The sequence below is a fragment of the Triplophysa rosa genome, linkage group LG17 (genome assembly GCF_024868665.1).
Source record: "Triplophysa rosa linkage group LG17, Trosa_1v2, whole genome shotgun sequence".
NCBI lineage: Eukaryota > Metazoa > Chordata > Actinopteri > Cypriniformes > Nemacheilidae > Triplophysa > Triplophysa rosa.
In genome coordinates, this window is record NC_079906.1 from 890,159 (window position 1) to 913,235 (window position 23,077).

General features: G+C 41.0%; 1 protein-coding gene across 1 annotated transcript in view; it reads right to left on the bottom strand.

Annotated features, from left to right (window-relative positions):
• magi1a (membrane associated guanylate kinase, WW and PDZ domain containing 1a) overlaps window positions 1-23,077 on the bottom strand; it is a 114,109-nt gene that overhangs the window by 79,548 nt on the left and 11,484 nt on the right. Inside the window, 7 exon segments of the mRNA XM_057356995.1 lie at window positions 3,499-3,581; window positions 10,412-10,607; window positions 14,167-14,328; window positions 14,331-14,375; window positions 15,236-15,245; window positions 15,247-15,359; window positions 15,555-15,561. Coding sequence (XP_057212978.1) covers window positions 3,499-3,581; window positions 10,412-10,607; window positions 14,167-14,328; window positions 14,331-14,375; window positions 15,236-15,245; window positions 15,247-15,359; window positions 15,555-15,561 — 616 coding nt within the window.

The window sequence follows — 23,077 nt, forward strand, 5'->3', positions numbered from 1 at the left end:
CGGGGATGGAGTCGCCACTCTCCGCGAGGCGTCGACTGACGAGAGAGCGCATTGGCTGTCTGGTTCAGGACGCCTGGGACGTGTGTGGCTCGCAGGGAACTGATCACCTGCTGACTCCAGAGGAGGAGGCGCCGGGCGAGTCATGTTAGCTGCCATGAGCGAATGATATACGCCACAGCAGCTGTGCTGTCCGACCGGACCAGCATGTGCTTGCCCTGCACGAGAGGTAGTAGCCTCCTCAATGCAAGTAGCACAACCAACAACTCTAGGCAGTTGAAATGCCAACGCAGTCGGGGGCCCGTCCACCGCCCCGACACTGCTTGCCCGTTGCACACGGCACCCCAACCTTGCAGGGAGGCATCCCAAAGGGGACCCCTGTCTGCAAGAAGGTCATGGAGACCAGGGGGTTAGGGTGTGTCGGCAGAAAAGCGTGTGACCATACGCCTGCTGCCGGTGTGCCACGCTCTCCAAGGAACTTGACTCTGTAGCCAGTGTTGGAGCAGTCGTATGTGCATCGACCCGAGGGGGACCACCCCCGCCGAGGATGCCATGTATCCCAGGAGCCTCTGAAATGTTTCAGGGGGACCGCTGACTGTCTGAGAGCCTCAGGCAGTTCAACACTGATCGGGTGTGCTCTGTTGTCGCACTGCCTCTGGGAGGCCGCGTGGGCGCGTGCTTCCTCGTCGCGGGTCTCGCACCCCCCGCGGGGGGTGAGCGGGGCCACTCATGAGGACAGAGTCGAGTTCCATACCGAGAAAGAGGATGCTCTGCACCAGGGAGAGGTTGCTCTTCTCAGTTGACCTGTAGCCCCACCGATCTAGGTGCCGGAGCACCAGGTCCCTGTGTGTACACAACAGATCTCGAGAGTGCACCAGCTGAGCCAGTCGTTGAGATAGTTTAGTACCCGCTCACCTCCTTCCCTAAGGGGAAGGAGGGCAGCTTCCACGACCTTCGTAAAGACTCGTGGAGACAGGGACAGACCGAAGGGGAAGACCCTGTACTGATATGCCCGTCCCTTGAACGCGAACCGTAGGAATGGCCGATGTCGAGGGAGGAAGGAGACATGAAGTACGCGTCCTTCAGGTCGATTGCCATGAACCAGTCCTGACACCTGACGGACGTCAGGATGCGCTTCTGCGTGATCAACCTGAAAGGCAGCTATTGTGTAGGTGCCTGTTCAGAACACACAGACCCAAGATAGGGTGCAACCCCCCGCCTTTCTTGTCTGACTGAGAGTGCTGAGGGCTGGTGTTTATATTCGACATTGCGCTTCGCCATGACACAACGTCGAGTTTGCCGTTCACCGTCGTGCAGAGGGTGGGAGGGCCGGCTGAGATAACCCAGAGAGAGAGGAAACTCTCTTTTGAGAGTAAGTGGGCGCTAGCCCCCCGGAGGGGGCCAGCAAATGGAGAGACGGGGCAGGATCCGTCCCTATCCGACTTCCCAGCGATGTGGCTGGGGTCGGGCCCAATGGTAGCCTCGATCCCCCTGAGGTCTTCCCATGAGGGCCGCATCGCCGCGGCTGCTGATGTGGCGATGGTCTCCTCTTCGCTGTCTCCTCCAGGGGGGGGGCCCAGAGCTGGAGGGCGTCGAAGAGGACCAGGGCTGCTGGGACTCAACGGCCGAGTCGCGGCACGGAGGACTGCTTCTTTACTGTCTAGAACCCTCCGGGGGAGGCCGCGTGCGGGTCTCACGCCCCCGGACGGGCGGGGGGTGAGCGGGGCCGCTGCGGCTCGACAGTAACACCAACCAGCCCCCCCCCTTGTGAGACGGGTGCGTCGAGAAAGCGGACCTTCTCAGCGTTACTCATCTGCGCAAGGAACGGCTAGAGGAGTTTCTCATGGACTGTGTGGACGGGTTCTCATCCGACCCAGGGCCCGCGTGGTCACCTTGGTCGCCCGTAGAGCTCCTCGAGTTCCTGCATAAGCGCTAGGTCGGTCTTACCCTCGTGGAGCTCTCTCAACGCCCTGGCCTGGCAGGAGCCATAGCGTGGAGAGAGGAGGCAGCTTGGTCCGCCGCAATGTAAGCTCTCGACACCAGAGATGCCGAGACACCACATGCTTTGGACGGGAGTCTAGGTCGAGCCCCCCCAGGTGGCCGCCGCCTACGGGCACGAGTGCACCGCGGCGGCATACTCCACCTGGGGGAGAACGACGTATCCTCCAGCTGTCTCAACCTCGAGGGAAGAGAGGGTGACCGAACTTTGTTTGACGTGAAACGTGCCGGAAAGGGGGCGTTCCAAGTCTTACTAAGTTCCTCATACACTTCCGGTAAACACGGCACTGGGGGCGGGCGCGGCTTGGAGCCGCGCTCAAACCCGAGGCGCCATGTAACCAAACGCGAGTGCCGGGAGAGGCAGTGCGGGCACTGCAACCCAACACTCACGGCGGCCCGGGAAAGCATGGCTGACACTTCGACATCCGCTTCTTCCTGGGCTCGACCCCCCGAGGGAGGGAGCCCGAGGAATCGTCGGATGGCAGTACGTCACCCCCCGATGCTGCAAGAGACATCTCATCATCACGCATCGTGTCCGAATACGTGATTGAGGAATAAGACGGTGGACCGTCTCCTGGGGAATGGTCAGACGAGCGAGACGAGGTGTGAACGGTCCGTGAGCCAGTGGCTGGCGGATTATCGCTCACAGTAATCCTCATATCACCCTCGCTGCTTGCCGTAGCAGACGGCAGGGCCGTAGTCCTGCCGCCACGGAACGGGGAGCAAACGAGGTGGTGGCTGAGTCCCGTGGGAACACAGCCACCCGTGACGCAACGTCTGAATCATCACCCCCCGCAGTGCGGGCAGGACGTATCCACAACATCTGCCCCAGCGTACTGGAAGCAGGCATCGTGTCCGTCCCCCTCCTCGATGAGTGTGTTGCACCCATGAGAACAGCGGGACATGCCACGCTGGAGAAATTTGCTCTTTTAGAAAGGAAATTTGCTCGAACACCTCCGGAACTGCCGAGATGCCCAGGGGAGAGTCACTGCAGGAAGGGACCGTCCGCTGTCCACGTCGTAGATTCCAGCAGAAAAATGATCACCAAAGATCGTAGAGAAGCTCATCAGATGCGTAGGCTCTGAAGAACAAAAGGTGAATGAATGAGCACGCCGGCTTCCCTCTTATACCCGGACATCCGGGGAGGAGCCCGGCATGCAAATTTCATTCGCCAATTTTCATCGGCCTTTTCTAAAAGATGATAGGTTCTCAAGACAAACCCCATTCTGTCGGTTCGACACAACGTCGAGAGACCGACAGAAAGGGAATCCAAATATATTCATTGGGGATTTTCAAGTAGCATAGAATACATGCATTATTTAGCATGGTATGTATAGTACATATCTTAAAGCAAAAAGAGTTTACAGTAACAGAATGGCAAAGAAAAAAAAGATGAATTATGACATCAGTAAAGTGGTGGAAGCAAAACAACATTTGAAACAAAGCTAAGGAGTATGCAAACTAAACAACATGTCTTAACATTGACAGGCTAAAAGGTCTTACCATCATCTTCACACTCCTCCAGTGGCTTCGACTGTTTCTCCTGACATCGAGGGTCTATCCATGAGGTTGTCTTTGTATTGTGGCTGTGAAAATAGCAATTTACAGTAAAGCAATAGTTTACCCAAAAATCGAAACTGACTATTCTTATATTATTGCAAATCTGTATGACTGTAAGCAGGTAATCTAATGTTTTAAGAGGTATCTAAGGCCCCCCCCCAAATTTGATTCGCTACTTATGTTGATTGACATCTGATTTCACCTTTCGTTGAACAACGCTTTTATTTTGACGTTCGGGGCCCATGCTTGTACGTGACGTCACCGCACACGAAATTCAAGCGAGTCTAGTTGAGAATGAGAACGGAAAAAAGTTGTGCGATGGATTGTACAGCGTGAAATCTGAGATTTATTTTTTAAAGACTGACGAAATAGAGAAAACAAGCAAATGGACCGCTTAAATTTGCTAAACAAATGGAATATTCAAAAGTACCCGCTTGCTTGCTAGCCATTTCAAGTCCGTCCCAGCCAGGTACGTTTTTTTGTTGAACCATACCATTATAGTGTTATCTACCTACTTTCTAACGTTACACTTTTAAATGTTGCGTAAATGTAAAGTTTCCCCAGCGTTTTCTAACCTTAGATAAATATAAACAGTGTTGGGAGAGATCCTCTATTTCTTTTAACATTCTAAGCAGGTGTACTTCATACAAACTTTAGAAGGAAGAAATAAGTTTCCCTCTTTAGCCTTGGCTTTAGGATTCCTAAACAACTTTTCATTGTGTAAGTTTATGTTAGGCTCCATTAACAGATAGTAAATCGGTTCCCAACATAACATACATTGTTTACATCAGGGTCGGAAATTAACAGAGGCTTTGGGAAAAATGACAACAATGTGAACAAATCTGCTCTCCAAGTTCAAGACAAAAGAGGAAAAAATAGTCTAATAAGACTTAGGTGAAAATGAGCGAATGTGGATCACAGCTTCTTTAATCTGCTACAGCTTTGAGCATTACAGCCAATCAAGTTCAGGGTATGAATATTCTGACCAATCAGAGGCGTTTAAATGATTCACCGGTGAAGAAGAGCTGTGCTGAAGTGTGCTCAAAAAGTTTATCATTAACCGCGTACAGATACGATGTAAGAAACAGATTCATTAGTCAGACTCTTTACTGTATTACCTGAAGCCATGGGTGTTTTAGTGATGTTGGATGTTCTTTGTTTGTTTTCTACATATTTCCCGTTTGAATAACTGCTTTCTATGTTCCTTAGAGAATCAAAAAAGAAATAAAACAGCAATACAATTCATAAATGCTTCTCGGCTTGTTTTGTAGCCTGTAAAGTGTTCATGTATCCTAATATCTGAAAGTAATAATCAAGATGACGACATCAAGGGATCAGCATCAATGATTTTTTTTTTAAATCTTGCAGTCCTATGGAATGAGTTTATGTTTTATCAGATATATGCTGCTCGGATCCACATCAGTTTAAAGACACCTCTGGTGCTGCTTTGTTTCTGTTTAATTAAACAAGTTATCAGGGTTAAGCTATGTTTTCAACATTTTAATTATTTATTTTTTATTGTTTATTTCATCTACATACATTTATAAGTAAATTATCACTTGTACCTCTTATCAGCAATCCTAGGATTTATTGTTTTATAATTTGATGCCAGGTCAGGGTTAAACACACATTTTCTGTCATGGTCTGTGTACCCCCTGAAGTAGCCTTGGCCACCCCCTGGCCACCCCATATATAAAACTCTATCTCCGCCACTGGTATTAACTTCTCTTTCGTGCTTGAATGAACAAAGACAGACAAGATTATGCCAGAAAGCACATTTTGTCTAGTATTTTTTAAAGCACAGTCTTCAACGAGTTAAATAAAGTCTGAAATGAATGCAAAGAGTAGTGAAAATAGGAAGCGTATTAGACCTGCTTAGAGCAGCAGCTCTTAAAGGGGCCACGTTCTTAAACGTGCTGCTGTGACTCTTGTCACTAATGTTAATCAAAGAACAAAAGAAAAGAAGAAATCAATGTGATTTTGTAGCTTTAATAGAATTCTTCTGTATTTCATGTATTTAGCAATAAAGTGTTTGAGAACTTTATTTATTTTCTGTATATTTCCCACTAGGCTTGTCACGGTACCATAAACATATCTTACAATACTATACCTTATGAAATATCACAATACCAAGTAGTACTGCGATGCTGTGTCATGTTCATAATTAAAATCTACAAAATAGACCCAAATTCCTTAATACACAGATCTAAATGAAAATGAAACAACTAAATGTTGTATTTAGTGAACTGCATTATACTGCATATTACAATATTTGTAGTATTAACTGTAGTAATTGGATAAGTTTTAGCAAATACTGTAGAATACTTTAACATTTACTGTAGTAACTCCTAAAGATTTTTTTTACTTTGGAACTAATTCAATCTATGTGCGACAAATTGCATTTATAGCAATGCTTATAAAGGAAAATGTTAGGCTTACTTTAAATGTGACTAAAACGGCCAGTAGGTGGCGGCAATTTTTTGTGTCAGTGAATCATTCAACCAACTCATTCAACAGCTGATTCATTCAAGAACGAAGCAAGTGTCTTGATGAATGACTCACTGAATCATTATCTCGTCCGAATCGTTCAAAACACAGATTCATTTAGGAGAGAAACACTGCAAAAAGACAGATCAAGATCAAGTTCAAATTAACATGTTAATGCGCATATGCAACATAAGTTACGGCACTATGATGCTACCGTTTAAAAAAACAGAGAGGCAACGCGGGAATTTTGAAGCTTTAGCATGGCGTTGCTAACGTAGCACCGGTACACCGTGCTAGAGCTGTATTTGGGCCTTCAAAGTTAGGCCCCACAGTGCCCGAGCCCGACAAGTACATTTTGATTGACAGCTTTTTAAAAGCCCGAACCCATTTACAGCCCGACATTAGGCTATTCAATGTGCGCACGCACACAGCTTTTGTCAAGAATGCGTCATTTATACATGTTTTAACATAATTTATTAATGACTAACGTAGGCTATATGCCACTTGGAAGTTGGAACAAAGAAATAAAATAAGTCCTTTACAATATCTTGTGACGGGGGTCCAGATCCTGGATCAGCGTCGCCAGGGGAACGGCCCGGCAGCTAATCGCGCACACCTGGGACCGATTAGCAGCCGGGCATATAAACCACACACGCCTCACCCCGAGTGTTTGCACTCCACAGAGAGACTAACGTTATCTTTCTTTGCTCACAGATTCGGACACAAGCAACTGAGACATCACCGGGAACCACGAGCACGACGTGGCTGACGACCGCACTAAGAGCACCCCAACTCTCACTTTGATCTGTTTTGACACGTGTGTTAATAAATTCCCCCTCCGGGGTTGCTTTCATCAGCCATCTTGTGTCCGTAGTGTCTCTTACCCTGCCACACATCGTAACATCTCACATATCCCACTGGCTCATTATTCTCATTATGTATGGGATTCCTTTTGTGCCAATAAGAATGAACGCAAACTTTTAAAAAACGAACAAAAATATACAATGAGAAAGAAAAAAAACACTTTGATAATGAAAACAATAAACTCAGTTGCAAGAATGTGACATGATTTCTTAACAATTTTCTAAGTTTCGTTTTTGCAAATAATAGTTTTGAATTCGCTGCTAGATTTTTCATTTGCGCTTTCCGAGTTTTCGTTTACGCTTCTCAATTTTTCGTTCGCCTTTCTGGCACAAGCTCACGTGTGGGCGGGATTTAGGACCACTTTACTCTCATTGGTTAGTGAGATTTGGATTGACAGCTCCCTGACCAGGAAATCGAAACTGAAGACAGTGCAGCGGATTAGAGAGCAATCTGCTTGCGGTTTTCTGTATAGTATTGTTTTAGTGTTTGTACTTAAATTACCTTCTTATTTTGTTAGTATATTAGCAGGGTTGCCAACTATCACGCACTTAAAAGTAGGACACGCTTCCAGGCTCTATCACGCCGTAACAACAAGCCAACGTCGAGTAAATACAGGATAGATAACGTTAGCCATATTCACATGCAACTTTACGTGGGTTTAGAGGCCGTCAAGACAGCAGTCTATAATTTATAATTACAATGATATCAGGAAAACGAGATGCCTAGTGAGTTTTGAGGAGATATACAATAAAGTGTTATGCTTCCAGTTCATATTTCTAATTTATACATTATAATCGTGGTGGCATTTTATGTATTGTTTCTATCTTTAAATGTTTGTTTATAGTTTAAGAAGTCTCTCTTCTGCTTTTCTCTAACCTGTTTTATGTGGTGTGTAAATACATAATGAAATTGTTGTTTGCAAGAGGCAGACTAAATGAATAAAACATTGATAAGGCCTCTAATTATGTCACCTTATGAATTTGTTTTGTTGAAGCGTTTAAAAAACATAAATGTCATTTGAATGTATTGGTAGTGTTTTATGAGGTGTACTTTCTGTGAATGTAACGAAAGGGGTATAATACTGTACATTCACCACGAGTTTAAAAAGAATGATACAGTACTTGACTTATAAGTGGACTTAATTCTTTAAAAGGAGACTGTTTGCAAGAGCGTCATCGTCATCCTCCTCCTCAGCTGGACACAAGTCACCCTCAGGTACATTTATGTAACCGAGATAATAAAATCGCTAAAAGTTTTAATCTGTACAGTAACTATGCAGCAATGTTTTCATTTAGCACGTTAATTTCTCACAGCCCAATAATCTGTAACATGTCTTTATTGGATGTTATAATGCAAGTTGTTCGTTCCTTTTTAAGAAAATTATCTTACAGTCCATAAAATAATACCTGACAGAAAGTATAAAGCACACAATGAACGAGCTAAGTAAAGGCAGAATTGCTACTGTACAGGAATACAACTTTTAGCGATTTTCTTTATTATCTGAATTACATTCATTTACCTGAGGGTGAGGAGGACGCTTGGATCCACACCGCGCATGATTTACCAACTTCAAATACCAATTACTAATATACTAACTAAATAAGAAAGTAGTTTTAAGTACAAACAATAGAGATAACAGCATGCAGATCATTCTCTAAGATTCGTTGCACTGTACTGTCTTAAGTATCGACTTCCTTGTCAGGGAGCTGTCAATCACAAACTCACTAGCCAATCAGCGTAAAGCGGCCATAAATCCTGCCTACACGTGAGCTTTGTGCCAGAAAGGCGAACGAAAAATTGAGAAGCGTAAACGAAAACTCGGAAAGCGCAAATGAAAAATCTAGCAGCGAATTCAAAACTATTATTTGCAAAAACGAAACTTAGAAAATTGTTAAGAAATCATGTCACATTCTTGCAACTGAGTTTATTGTTTTCAATATCAAAGTGTTTTTTTTCTTTCTCATTGTATATTTTTGTTCGTTTTTTAAAAGTTTGCGTTCATTCTTATTGGCACAAAAGGAATCCCATAATTATGCACATGGTCAAAACTTTTCCAAACCTCAGACTTTGCTTCAGTTGCTGGTGCAACCAAGACATAATCGCCAGAGGCAAGCCTCCATTTCACCTCCTCAGCATCCATTTTCGCATCTTTCTCGCGCTAATCGGAACGCATCACATGACCGCTCATTTACCGCGCAAGCCCGAGCCCGGCCCGAGCCAGTGTAAAATGATAGAAATTAAGCCCGAACCCGACCGAACCCGTCGGGTCACGTCGGGTTCGGGCAAAGATCTTCAGCTCTACGTGCAACCCTATTTCCTACCTGTCTAGGGCACACTTATTATAATTAGTTTGATTAGTACAAAAAATATATATAAAAATAATCCAATAATAATATAGGAATGTTGGCTTTCATTCATAAAATGATGCTGTTAAAGAAATGTGTTGTTTCTACATTCATTTGGAGATAAAATGTGAAATGATTAGAATTTAAAAGTACATTTAAAAACATAAATGCTGTGTGTGATTAGTTAATTTTTCGATTGACAGCACTAAAATAAACATGTTAAACAAAATAAATAGTGTATGTTTAATTTCACTATACGTGTGCAATTAATCGCAGTTAATCAAACAAAAAGGGTGCGATTAATCTCAATTAAAATATTTAATCTATTGACAGCCCTAATATATATACATGTGAAAGGTGGCATAATGTCATGTGGGAGCAATACAACATGCTTTCCCATCCACTGTAAAACGTTTTGCTTATGCTTATCAGAATGAATGGTAGGAAAACATCATACTGAGTTATTACCTTCTGATTTGTGGCTGTTGACAATCACATAATGGTTGTCTTTATTTTTTATTTATTTTAGTAATGTATGTGTAGTGCTTAGAGAATCATGGCAATAATCTTAATGAACATTATCATGGTTATTGATTGTTACTGTAGAACAGCTCAATTTAAATAGACAACATGATCATCGATCGATCAAGTGTTTTATCAAGTGTTGCAGTGAATATTATAAATGATTTATCTGTTCTGTATTTTTTTTATTATTAATTTGCACTTGTAATCTTTTATCAAAAATGTTAAGCTCCTCTCCCCCTCTCAACAACAACTCTTCACCACATGACGTCAGCAACAAAAAAGAGGTAGAACTATACTGACTGTCCAATGGCCAGGCATTTTTAGCCCTCCCCTCCAGGCCCAATTTACAACAAACCAATCAAAAAGGGAAGGGCAAAGCCCGGCGGCCCCCGACCTACATTTTTTTCTAATTTCAGAAGCCGTTTCACTCGGATACACGTCACGATATGGCAAAGAAGCCAATCGCAACTTCCGTTTCATGGTGACTAAGGTTTCTACATACTTTGAGCGTCGTAACTGTGGCGTTGAATCATATGACCCCTTAAACTGTAGACTGCAATTTTGATGTGTCGGCTATTTCTGATACCAGCATAGTTATACTATCAGTATTATGTAGACTGTAACATGTTTCTTACTCTATAAAGTATATTTCTCCATTCTCTGTATAGGCCATCTCCCAGTTGTCCGGCAGCTGTCCAAGCGAGTGTTCGTCTGGAGGCAGCCCAGGGGGGTTATTAGGATTGGCTGTAGGGGACGCAGCCATGTTGCTCAGCACATAGGCGGAGACATTTTCTCTCACCACGTTGTGTGCGTCCAGGCGACTGGAGTCTTCTGTGCATAAAAGAGGAGAGGGGGAAAAACTATATGCTAATAAATCTGGGTAGAAATAAAGGAGGATGTGGGAAAAGACAACAAAGTATATTTATGTTTCTAGGCAAATACAATCTAAGATGCAAACAAATACATTCCTCAAGCAGTCTTTCTGTCTACATAGACAACTACCTTCAAAAGCTGCATCTGAAATAATCAAATGATCAAATGTTTGCCTTGTAATGTCACATTTTACCACACATAAGCATAATATCTGCACTTTGAGCACAATATGGAATACACTCTTGTATTGTGTAATATATGACACTGTGTAATATAATTTTAAATTGATCTTTAACAGCAATCAAGATGTTTTAAACATTTCACAACACATTCTCATAGCAGACATTACATTTTCACATGTCACCAACAACTCCTGAACAAATGTAAAATATCATAATGAAATATTATCAAAATATTAATCTGGTGGAGGTGACATAGACTGATAGTGGTGGAGGTGACATAGACTGCATATCTGACAGTGGTGAACTCGCATTTGAAGTCATTTGATGGATAATCTGGAGGTGTTTCCAAAGGTTGAGTGTCTATCTATCTTCACTTTCTTGATTACCTCTGGCTATGCTTCCATTTCTTTCTCTTTTCCTCTGTTCTGCTTTATTTTTCTTTCCTTAACTCTCTGTTTCCACCTTTGTCTGTCTAGAACTTCCTCTTTTAATTACTCTCTTCTCTAACTTACTCTCTTGTACACTGTTTGCGTTTTCTGATACTATCTGTTCCTAGATGGAGGCGTTTTTCCTGTAAAGTTTTAAACAGCAATCATCTGGGGTATGTAATGTAAAAGTGTAAATGTAACCCAGTCAGTGGAAGACTCCCCAAACTAACCATATAGGGAGTTTACAACGACTAGTTTTACTATGCATAATGTCATCTGCATATCATTTCCATATGCATATTTCCATCCACGTGATGGTACGAGACATTTGGAATGGACCGTTCAACCACCAATGGACCGTTCTACCACCACCCGATCCAACAGTCTCCACAATAATACCGTTACGCACAGTTCTGGGTTGATCCTGTACTCTGTGGTAAGTTTTTGTACCAATTTGGACCCAACACTAGTAGAACATTACTTCCTGTCATGTTGATGTACAATGTCAGATTCACTCTAATGCAGTCATCAAAAACACAACGGAGCAGTGCCAAAGCATAACCCACGTAAAAACCAACCAAACAACTCTGCAAATAACAGGCAACAACTTAAAATGATGCCCTGATACCAAGTCTGAAACAAACATGACACATAAACTGTAATGTTTCGGCACACAGTCAGTCAAATCCTGCTTTGCCATCTTCACACATCACACACGTGGCAACAGCAACCTGATGTGTATACTGTATACAGTAAATCAAACAACAAAACAAAAAGAGAAAATACCCATGTATACCATAATGCCATAACACTTATATCTCTACGTTATGCTGGACGGTACCATTAAAGGGATATTTCAGAGGCAAAATAAAATTACACCATGTTTAACTCACCCTCAAGGCATCCTAGGTGTACATGACTTTCTTCCTTCAGACCAATACCATTTATCCTTTTTATTCCAAGATTGCACGAGAGGATGACCTGTGACGAACGCGGCAGCGCAGAGGAGACAGCAAAACAAAATGCTTCAAAATCTCATCCACAATTCACTCCCATTTTAACGCTTGGAAGAAAAAGGATGAATGGTATTATAACTCTGACTGTAGATATATACACTTAGGATGCCTTGAAGGTGAGTAAAACTTGGTGTAATTTTGTTTTGTCTCTGAAATATCGTTTTAATATGCATTTTGTCATGAAAGATTTGCTATGGGGTATGTGTAACTACATCAAGTCTGACAAAGTGTCGCCAGAGCGACTTGACAGTACTGCTTTTAAAAATCTCTCGCAGTTGAAGCAGAAACAAAAGATACTCCAGACACAAGCTATTGACAGGCAATGCCGTGGCACGATGAGCAGGCCATGTCCTGGGTTTGAATTGCAAATGTCTCTGGACTCAAACATTGTTGGAAACATTTTGGATAATGTAAGTATACAAGTGAACAAAATATTGTGGTAGTGGTTTTTGATTTTTTTATGCAAAATATTATATATTCTGCCTTTTTAACATATAGTGACCACTAGGGATGTCTGTACACAAGCTTCTTGACGTAAACGTCTAAATAGTCCATTGCTGATTTTGTTTTTAATCAAATAATCTATGTTTAGAAAGATACAAATTATTTTGTCTTAGAACTCAGAAAACAAGATATCTAAAATAGTAGGCAGCTGACTAGATTTTGGAACAGAGAATTCCATAGACACATAAGTTTGGATTTTAAACCAAGTCTGTGTGGTGTTGGCCTGTTGCCTATACCTCTGATTCAGACAGTCTTCAGTAAGCAGGAACACAAGTAGCATGCTAATGCAACAACTGCATTAGAATATATTCAAACCTACCATCTCAGCTGCTTCATTGACTGCATCAAATGTACCGCATTGTACAGCAGCCTAATAAAATATATATTAACATACACAAATGCAAACAGCTAAATAACTAAACTACGCAGTAAAGGCATATACCAGGAGTGCCCAATCCTGCTCCTGCAGAACCCTAGTGAAGTACATCTATCTGTTATTTTTCAAGTAACACAGTGTCCACACCAAATGCGACTTGATGTCACAACATACTAGAAAAGGGTAACTATATTTTAGCTAAGTTTGTGTCCACAACCGCTGTGAAGGCGATAAGCAACAAGCCACAACAGATTCTATTAGTAACGGTAGATTTTTGTAAATGTCACACTTTGCATCTGACAAAGCGATGAAGTACGTCCGCTAAAATCTCAGACATCCCATATTTTTCCCATAGACTTTTGGAAGATTACAAAAATACACTTTGTGAATAACAAAAGTTTTTGTCTACCAAGATAACCATTACAAATTAACTTCAACGTCACCACCACCAAACCTCCGACAACTTTTACAAACTTTATTAAAAACATGTTCCCTGGTAAGTAATTACATTGTGAATTAATCTATATCCACGTTTTTAGAGAATTGTGCCTATATTGCATTATTTGAGAGATTTATATGCGTGATGATGACGTTTAATGTCCCCACCAAAGGACATAGTCACTTTTAGCAACTTGTTGCTTTTAGCAACGTAACAATATTTAGAGGCGTTGTTAACCACAGACCTTATTTTAGGGCATGAAACCAAAAACCCATTCAAAAAACCCATTGACTTTGGAACCATGGAACTGGAAGTGCTAAAATGCTAACTCGCTTTTGGGTTTTGCATACAAAAACACCGCACCCTGCTGTACCCAATTTAGCCAATTTCACTGGTGTGGACAACCTAATTTGTAAAATATAAAATGTATCATGTAAGTACAGCCAAAGCTACACACACACATTCACACGCACACAAACACAGACACACACTCCTGCCAATGCTTTACACAAAGAAAATCAACTTCCACACTCAGCATCCACTACGAGATTCCATAAAAACCACAAACACACCTGTAAAAGTGTTATTCATGCCTGTGGTGATGACTGCATCCTCCTGCAGATCTGCATGCGCTACTCCTGCATGGTGCATGCAATTGTGGAATTCGGTGTGCTTAGATGTAGAATTCTGGGAACCAGTGAAACTGTCACACAGAGCATCACGGGCAATCACTGTCCTACTGAAGGGCTGGCTGGATACGTTGGGCTCCCATAATAGTTACCTAGGCAACCACAATTCCATTAATATGTTTGAAATGAAAGAAAGACATCGAACTGTACAAAGCAAAATCAAAATGCAGACATACATACCACAGACATTTGTGCTTCCAATGACATGAAAACACAAATATACAAAAATACAGGATTGTGTTAAGCTTAGGGATGTAACGGAACACAAAATTCTCTGTTCGGTACATACTTGAGTTTTTAAGTCATTTGGGTATGGTTAGGCGGAAATAAATGCAAAACATAAAATTGCTTGTCTTTTATTTTTTACATAAAACATATAAAATAATAATGCAATATCGCTCGAGTAGGAGTGTGATAGTGCACTATATCAGCATGGCTGTGATTAGGCCAGAGGCACGAGCCCGCTGTTATTTTTTCTCATAAGTCAAGGCGAGGACAAGATATTACGTTGTGTGACCATATGCTGTGTCTTGATTAGTATGTGTTGTATACCATGACATAAAACATGTTGTATGCATGAGCAGCATATCCTGTATTATTCATTGTGCAAAAATAAGTTAATATAATAATAAATGACAAAAAGTACTTCTCTTTATCAGAACATAGCGAGACAAAACATTGTGCGTGAGGGTTTTAGGGCAGTTTCACACTAGCACTTAACCAACAGTTCTAAAACAGAAATATATAAAAGTGAAGAGAGCAATGTTATGCATTTTGCTGCCTTCTGCGCCGCCGTTACTAAGAAATGGGGCAAACTGCCTGCTTGGTGATGCAAACGAGCAAAACCATTTTTTTTTCTGAATAAAAGCACATGCCTGACTTGCTTTAAAATATTGCTTTAACTGCCTAATTTGCTTTAAAATACTAAAACCATGCACAAACTTTCACATACCCTCATATGTCTATATGCACATCTCTAATAGTCCCACACAATTCCAATTTCAGGAAATCCTTCACAAACAGGAAGCTGTAATCCACACCCTGAAGCTCACTGTGACAAGGAAGGTAGGTCTTACCTACAAAGCAAAAAACATAATGTTAACATAATGTTATGTGGGCTGTATTTTATTTTGTATACTGTGTGTACTGTTCATATTGCAATTATAGTATTTGTGATATTTAAAAATCACAATATCACAATAAATATTACAATTACCACTCTTTTTGCAATGTTCTCATTTTAACATGAAATAGATTAAGCATACACATACCATCCTGCTTCAAATGACAATAAAACAATAATCACATACATTCTCTGAGCAGTGACTTAAAGGGAAAGTTCACCCTCATGTCATTCCAAACCTGTATGACTTTCTTTTTCTGCACAAAACACAAACGAGGGAAAGGTCCGCAGACCGATCAATGGACGACATCTCAGTACTGAGAGAGCGATTTAAAAGCATACGGAGCACACGGCTCTCGATTCTCTCAAACAACTCTGTTGTCTACACAGTCGTTGCAAGGCTGGCCGGCCCGTTGTTGTGTTTCGGATGCGTAATGGCTCATATGACAGGGGGATGACGAATGAGGGAAGCAAACGCAATGATACAGAAGACCACGAAAAACTAAGAGCCTGCTCACACTGTCCTAACTGAACCGTGCACAGGTGCGTTTGACACCTAAGGCTTGGTTTGATTGACTAGTGTGAACGCTCCCAACCACCCTGGCCTGTTTTGAAGAGGTGGGCTTGAGAGTGGTTTAGTTTGGAAAGGGGGCAGTGTGAGCGCAACGATCGGCTTTATGATAATAAAGGGCTAAAAACATTCCCCTTAGAAATGGAACACCACTACTACACCATCATATGTAATTATACATCAGTGCTAGCTGTATAAGTCAAAGGAGATGCGGCGATGTTTATCACAAACTTCCAAGATGCCGCCATCAGCTGTATCATATCAGTTTCGTGGATTACAACCTAAAAAGTGACCCTGAACTTTTTCGCCAAAAGCAGCGCACCACACACCCCTCCGTTCGCGTTCCGATTCTTCGGACAGAGGGAGAGACATACGGAACACTATCACGAACAGACTGGGTTAATCAGAGCGCATTCTGCTTAATCAGAGAGCGTTCTCCAGATCTTTAGCAGACATCTTACAGATGTACCTGTGCTATCTGGGTAGTAACTTGGTATTAGCAGATATTGTATCTGTTGTGTGAAAACATCTGCTAAACATCTTAGAAAGAGCTGTTGTACATCGATTCTAAATCATACACATCTTACAGACGTCTTCTAGAGATCTAGAAAAGAGATAACATCTGACAGCAGACGTCTCAGAGATGTAGGGCAGATGAGCAAACAGCATCTGCCAGATGTCTTGCAGATGAAAATGCAGACATCAAATAGATATTTTATGATTGTTGAGTTTTTCGTTAAGAATAATAATGAAGACACATTTTAAGCATTTGTTTTAGTCAACGGAAAAAGATCTAAAGCTGCAGATCAAAATAAGCGCTATATAGATGCAAAATGCAAATATATTTTCTTTTATAATGTGTGGTATCGGTAACGTATGTTGTCACAAGTTTAAATCCTCACCAGCATTCCTAAAGTGTTCAATACCATCAGGGCTTTTAGGTTTGCATTAATCGCATGTGGACACCTTATCAGTTATTTTATTCGAAATGGTTTAGCACATCATTCTGCTCATGCAATACAAATAATGATGTTATTTATGTGAGACCAGTGGCATAACTTTGTTTTGTGGTTGATGGGGTCAGTCAAATAAATGGAAAACAATACTTTAATAACAAAAATATTTATATAATAACAAAAATAATTAAAAATTACACTTCTTTATTGGTTTACACATTTTTTGTGCTTGGACAATGGATGCGCAAGCGGCGCATTCACAGCGTGTTTGTTCCACAAGCTTAGTGTGGCGAAGCGGTGGGAGATGGTGGGTGTATGATTTAGAATGATTTATTAGCCCGGGTCTGTCAACCTTGCACTGGTTACCTATAAAGCATCGCATTAACTTTAAAATCTTGCTTATTACCTATAAAGCCCTACATGGTTTAGCTCCTCAGTACTTGAATGAACTCCTTTTGTATTACAGTCCTTCACGTGCATTATGCTCTCAGGCGTCCTGTCAGTTGGTAATACCTAGAATTTCAAAATCAAGTGCAGGTGGTAGATCCTTCTCCTATCTAGCGCCTAAACTTTGGAATAGTCTTCCCTGCACTGTCCGGGAGGCAGACACACTCTGTCAGTTTAAATCTAGACTAAAGACGCATCTTTTTAATCTTGCATACACTAGACTTCCATAATATAAATCTTCTGAGGGTTTAGGCTGCACTAGTTAGATCAACCGGAACCAAAAACACAACTGATGTGCTTGTTGCATCAAAGAGTGCAGAACAGTACTCTACTCTCAGCCAGGCTTGTCTCATTGTTCCAAGGTTACCACAGCGAGCAGGATGCAGTTCATGGCCTGACCTGATGGTAGAGCAGAGACCTGACAAGAGCTGAGATGATAGAGCTGGATAAAGAAGGACGTGGTCACCTGACACGTCCTCACCACAAAATTTCAAATGCTATTAGATTATTAATGATAATCTTAAACTATAATTTACCTCATTAGTAAGTTTATTTATTTTATTTAGCCTTGCCAGAGGGGAACTGGAATCCCGTGGTTGGGCCTGGGTTCTCCTGAGGTTTTTTTTCTCGATTAGAGTTTTGGGTTCCTCGCCACCGTTTGCATACTGTTTTGCATCTGCCTGGCCAGGGGGGCTACTTTAGAATTTTAAAGTTTTACTTAATTAATATTGCATATAGAAATTTATAGTCTGTTATATTTGACCTGTGCTTCTCTCTCCTTTATCTTAAATGTGTGCTCTCACTGTGCGTGTGTGTGTGTGCGTGCGTGTCTTTGTGTGTGCGTGTACTTGTCTGTGTACGTGTGTGTGTGTGCGCGAGTGTTTTGTATGTGAGTATGTCTGTCTTCTTTGTTTTCACCTTTTTCTTGTTTTTGCAGGTACAACTTTAATTGGTTTGCTTATAGTCAATATGTCTTATGTACAGCTGCTTTGTAACAATGAAAATTGTAAAAAGCGCTATATAAATAAAGTTGAGTTGAGTTGAGTTGAGATGGAATAAAGCAAATTTCTGATGAAAAGGATCGAATACGCCACCCTGGGATTCACCCCCAGGGAACAATACACACCCTCACTATTACTTGAAGGGCACAGGTTCGGTTCTACTAAGATAAAAGAGCAAGAGACGTGGGTACAAAAATATTAAGTTTATTCACACAATAATTTAATAAAAACACGAGCAGTAAAGAGCTCAAAAATTGGAACTCCAATTACTGCTGACCTTCTTCCAAAAGCAAAAACAAGGAAAACAAAAAAACAAACAAGAGTTGCAGGGCTGCGGCCAACTGGTCTTGGGTAGGTTGAAACGACACATGTTTTAATAAATCACAAACCATCAGTGCACACAGTCACACACTCCGTGAGATTGTGGTATGTTAACCCTTTTTGCCCCAAATAGGACCATTATAAATAGTCCAAAAAGAAAGAAACAAAACTCAGGGCAAGAAAGAAAATACAAACAAAAAAGTATACGCCATACGCCTCGGTTAACTACCGGCATCAGAAAGCAGGGGGAGACCTGGAAGTGACACCCGAATGACACAAGCAAGCCCTTTATAGAGAGACGTATCTATGGTCGCTAGCCAAGGCTGTGAAGGATACATTTGTTCTATCCTTAAAAACCTGCGGAAATGAGGTCACACTTGAGGCTGCACTTGAATCAGACTTCGAATTGGGATGGCCTTACCAGCCTTCAGTCGCGCGCTGCTGTGACACAATCCAGTAATGTACCCTTCAAAGGACGCAGTCCCCGAATTAGGACACAGCTAAAGTCTAGCGCAGTCTAGCGCAACCTCTGCGTAGGGCGTGCCAACTAAGTCATGAAATTACCAAAAAGTACCAATACATTACATAACAGGTACATAATGCAGTGTTTCCCACAGAATTTTGTGAGACTATGGTGGCTAAACATTTTTTTCTCTAGGGGGTCCGGGGGCATGCTCCCCTGTAAGAAAATTTAGCATATGTGACCCTGGATCACAAAACCAGTCTTAAGTAGCACGGGAACATTTTTAGTAAAAGACAAAAATACATTGTGTGGGTCAAAATTATCGATTTTTCTTTTATGCCAAAAATCATTAGGATATTAAGTAAAGATCATGTTCCATGAAGATATTTTGTAAATTTCCTACCTTAAATATATAAAAACTTTATTTTTGTGAGTGGATGGTCTGCCACAGTGCCCCTGATTAACAACTTCAAAGGCAATTTTCTCAATATTTTGATTTTTTTGCACTCTCAGATTCCAGAGATTTAAACGGTTGTATCTCAGCCAGATATTGTCGTATTCTAACAACTCATATATCCATAGAAAGTTTATTTATTCATCTTTCAGATTACGTAAAAATCTCAATTTCGAAAAATTGACACATAAGACTGGTTTTGTTGGCCAGGGTCACATATTTTAAAGGTAAATGCTGCAATCTGGTGCATTTTAAGAGCAAAATTAAGTGACTCAATCTATAAGAATACAATAGCTATAGTAGTAATTTAATCATTGGCACCATAGAAATAAATGGGGATAACACATGGTAAAATGAGAGTTCACAAACAAAAAAAGTCAAAAACATGTAGAGCATGAGCCATCAAAAAATGAAGCAAAAAAGTGTTTAACAGTTGAACTAATTTATATATTACCATATATTAAAACGCAGGCCGGGCATCAGGCCGTTTTCACAGTGCCATTGTCCCACTCCTCCGCATGGCAGTACGCCTATCACTTTACTATCCGGACCAGAGCATTCATACATTATTATGATGTGGCGACTGTTTAGAGTTAAACCGTAAGAAAAGCGCACACTCTCAGTGTACAGAGTAATGTTAAGTTTGTGATTTATTATGTTTTCAACTTTATGCGCGCGTTGCACAGACCTAACACGAGAGCAATTAATGACAGGCGCTTTCTCCTGCGGTACACGCCTAGGTATGAGCAGCGCTGCTTGATGTCCGACAAACCAAACATATTGACAAGTTTTGGACACGGTGACACAACAGAGCAGCATGTAATCGTGTGTGGCGCGCCCCGTATCATTTATTTTTCTTACGGCAACAGCCAAAGCTAAAGGAGGAATTTAAGCAGACTCATGCCCATTATGCATTCAAATCATTAAAATTGGTGGTTGGCAATCAAACTACGTTCTGTGCCTGAGCAACAAACAAATATACTCAAAAAAAAATTCTAACCTAATAAAGAAACGAAATATAACTTTTTAACTGTTTATTTATTCTTAACTATTTTAACAGTTTAAACAGTGTCATTCACATCATTAATTCAAATTCGTGCTCCAGCACATTTGGCTATGAAACTATGCGTTCTGCACGTGAGCCACAAACAAAAAAATACTCCAAACATTTTTCTAAATTAACTTAATATCGAAATGAAACGAAACAAGAATAATTTGCCATTAAAAACAAAACGGAACTATTTTGGCGATTTGGAAAAGGTTAAACGAAGTGCTTTTGGCGCTAAATAAGGACGGATATTAGAGATATAGCGCCAAAAGATAATCATTATAAATGTCATGGGTGCGCTGCTGCGTACAGCTCCGTTGTGTAGATGCGCTGCTCATTTTAAACGACAGAAATGGTGTATGTCAAATGTCCCTATATGCAGACTGCTATTTTAGCTGGAAATAATATGATGCTGAAGCTGATGAAAGTTGAAACTGAACATAATGATGTTAACGCCATGAGGTAATGCTATCGGTTTGTCTTTCGTACACTGATAAAATCATGTTTGTACTGTGGATAACTGCAGTGAATACTGAAACATTAGATTTTACTTCCCTCAAACGATGTTGTATTCCATATGGCTTGGCGACGTCTTAAATCCTGGCCAGTTCACGTGTCTGTGTTTCAACCGCGAAAGCTGAAACAGTAGCGAACGTGCGTTCGTATGTACAGTATGTGTCTGTGTGTGTGCTGCGCACATTGCGCTGAAGCAACAAAGAGGGGGACGCATTTTTAGCCGTGAACAATTCAACAACGAAACAGCGGTGCAGAATGCAACGTTACAAATAGTTATGTTGTTGTAAGAAAAACAACTCGGCTCGTTTTAAGACTGTGGCGGAACAAAATAGTCTATGGCGGGTCGCCATAGGCTCGTCAATGAATGGGAAACACTGTAATGTCTTTGCTGGGTTCTCATATATTTCTGAACTTGGACATCTAAAGCTGTTTAAAGTTGACAGTTATTAAAGATGTAAGCGCTAATTTGACAGGCAAATGACACCACATCGCATATTATAGACCCTTGCTTGCCTTTAAAATCAATTAAACATGCGCTGTGAAATGATGTACCTTTGATGCACTGCTCCGTTATAATACAGCAATACATTTGAGAAGGAAAATGAGGCATAGCAGCAGCAATAAAATGCGTGAAATTGAAAAAAGATCAGCTACTTAAACCTGATAGCTCCTGTCACATCATCAAAACTATTCTAAAATGTGGACATTTTTTAATTGTAGTAGTAGAATTAATTACTAAACAAATAAATGTAAAAAAACACTGAAAAAAAATAATAACCACAACACCCTAGCAAGGACCCTAGAAACTGCAGAGCATTACACATGAAATCAGAGGTGGACAGTACTTAAGTATATTTACTCTCAAGTAGAGGTCTGCATTAATTGTTTAGGATAAAAGACAGTAGCGGTCAGAAACTCTGGTACTATGAACGGGAACGGGTCTTTGGACGGTGTCCATTCCTGACATGCAGAGCCTAATCTGAGGACTGTGTTTTGCATGTGCTGCGTGTGTGGACCAGTTCGAACTCCGTTTTAAGTTATTTTGTACGCGTCAGCCCCCAGACAGTGCGGGCAGGTCACGGAGTGCACCTTAGAGAAGAGAGCGTTCGTGTTTTTTAGAGGGGAGACGGTCATCAGGACATTTCTTACATGGATGTTAAACAGTTTGGTTAAAAAAAGTGATTTTAATTTTGCATGAGCACTAGCTATATATATAGCTATGGGTTTCGTTTATTCATATTTTGCTTATAATTTGAGTGGAAGACGTTGTATTTAATGTATTTCATTTATTTTTCTCTGTGACATTTTGTCTACTGTATTGACATTAAAACGTAAGAACAATGTTGTATATTGACAAGATGATAAAAAATGTTTTTATAGCGTATTTTATATTTGTTATGGAGAAATTTTAATGTGAGATCTTAAATGTGAGATCTGGAAACTTGATCTAAATTTAACGTGATCCGTCTGGACGAAAATCATTCTAAGCAGCGGGTGAACAGGAGTGAATTTTCAGCGGGAGCGGGTGGGTGCAGAATGAAATTTAGCGGGAGCAGGCGGGAGCGGGGGACGGAAAAAACAGTTCCGCGCAGACCTCTACACTCAAGTATTTGTAGTTTTTATTGCATATTTTTAAGCATACAGTATATCATACTTCTTACTGCACTACATTTCATAAATATATGTTTTTATTTACCTTTTATAGACTGTTTCATCAGACGCATGCGCCTGGCCCGAAGTTACCTTTTTGTGTTTGTTGATCGGTCTGGCTAATGATATAAATATTTATTTAAATTTTATTGTATAATAATTGTATTAAATAAACAATTTATATATTGTATTGTCTGTTAATTTTATTAAATGGAGAATTTGTTAAATAGGTCATGTAACTTTC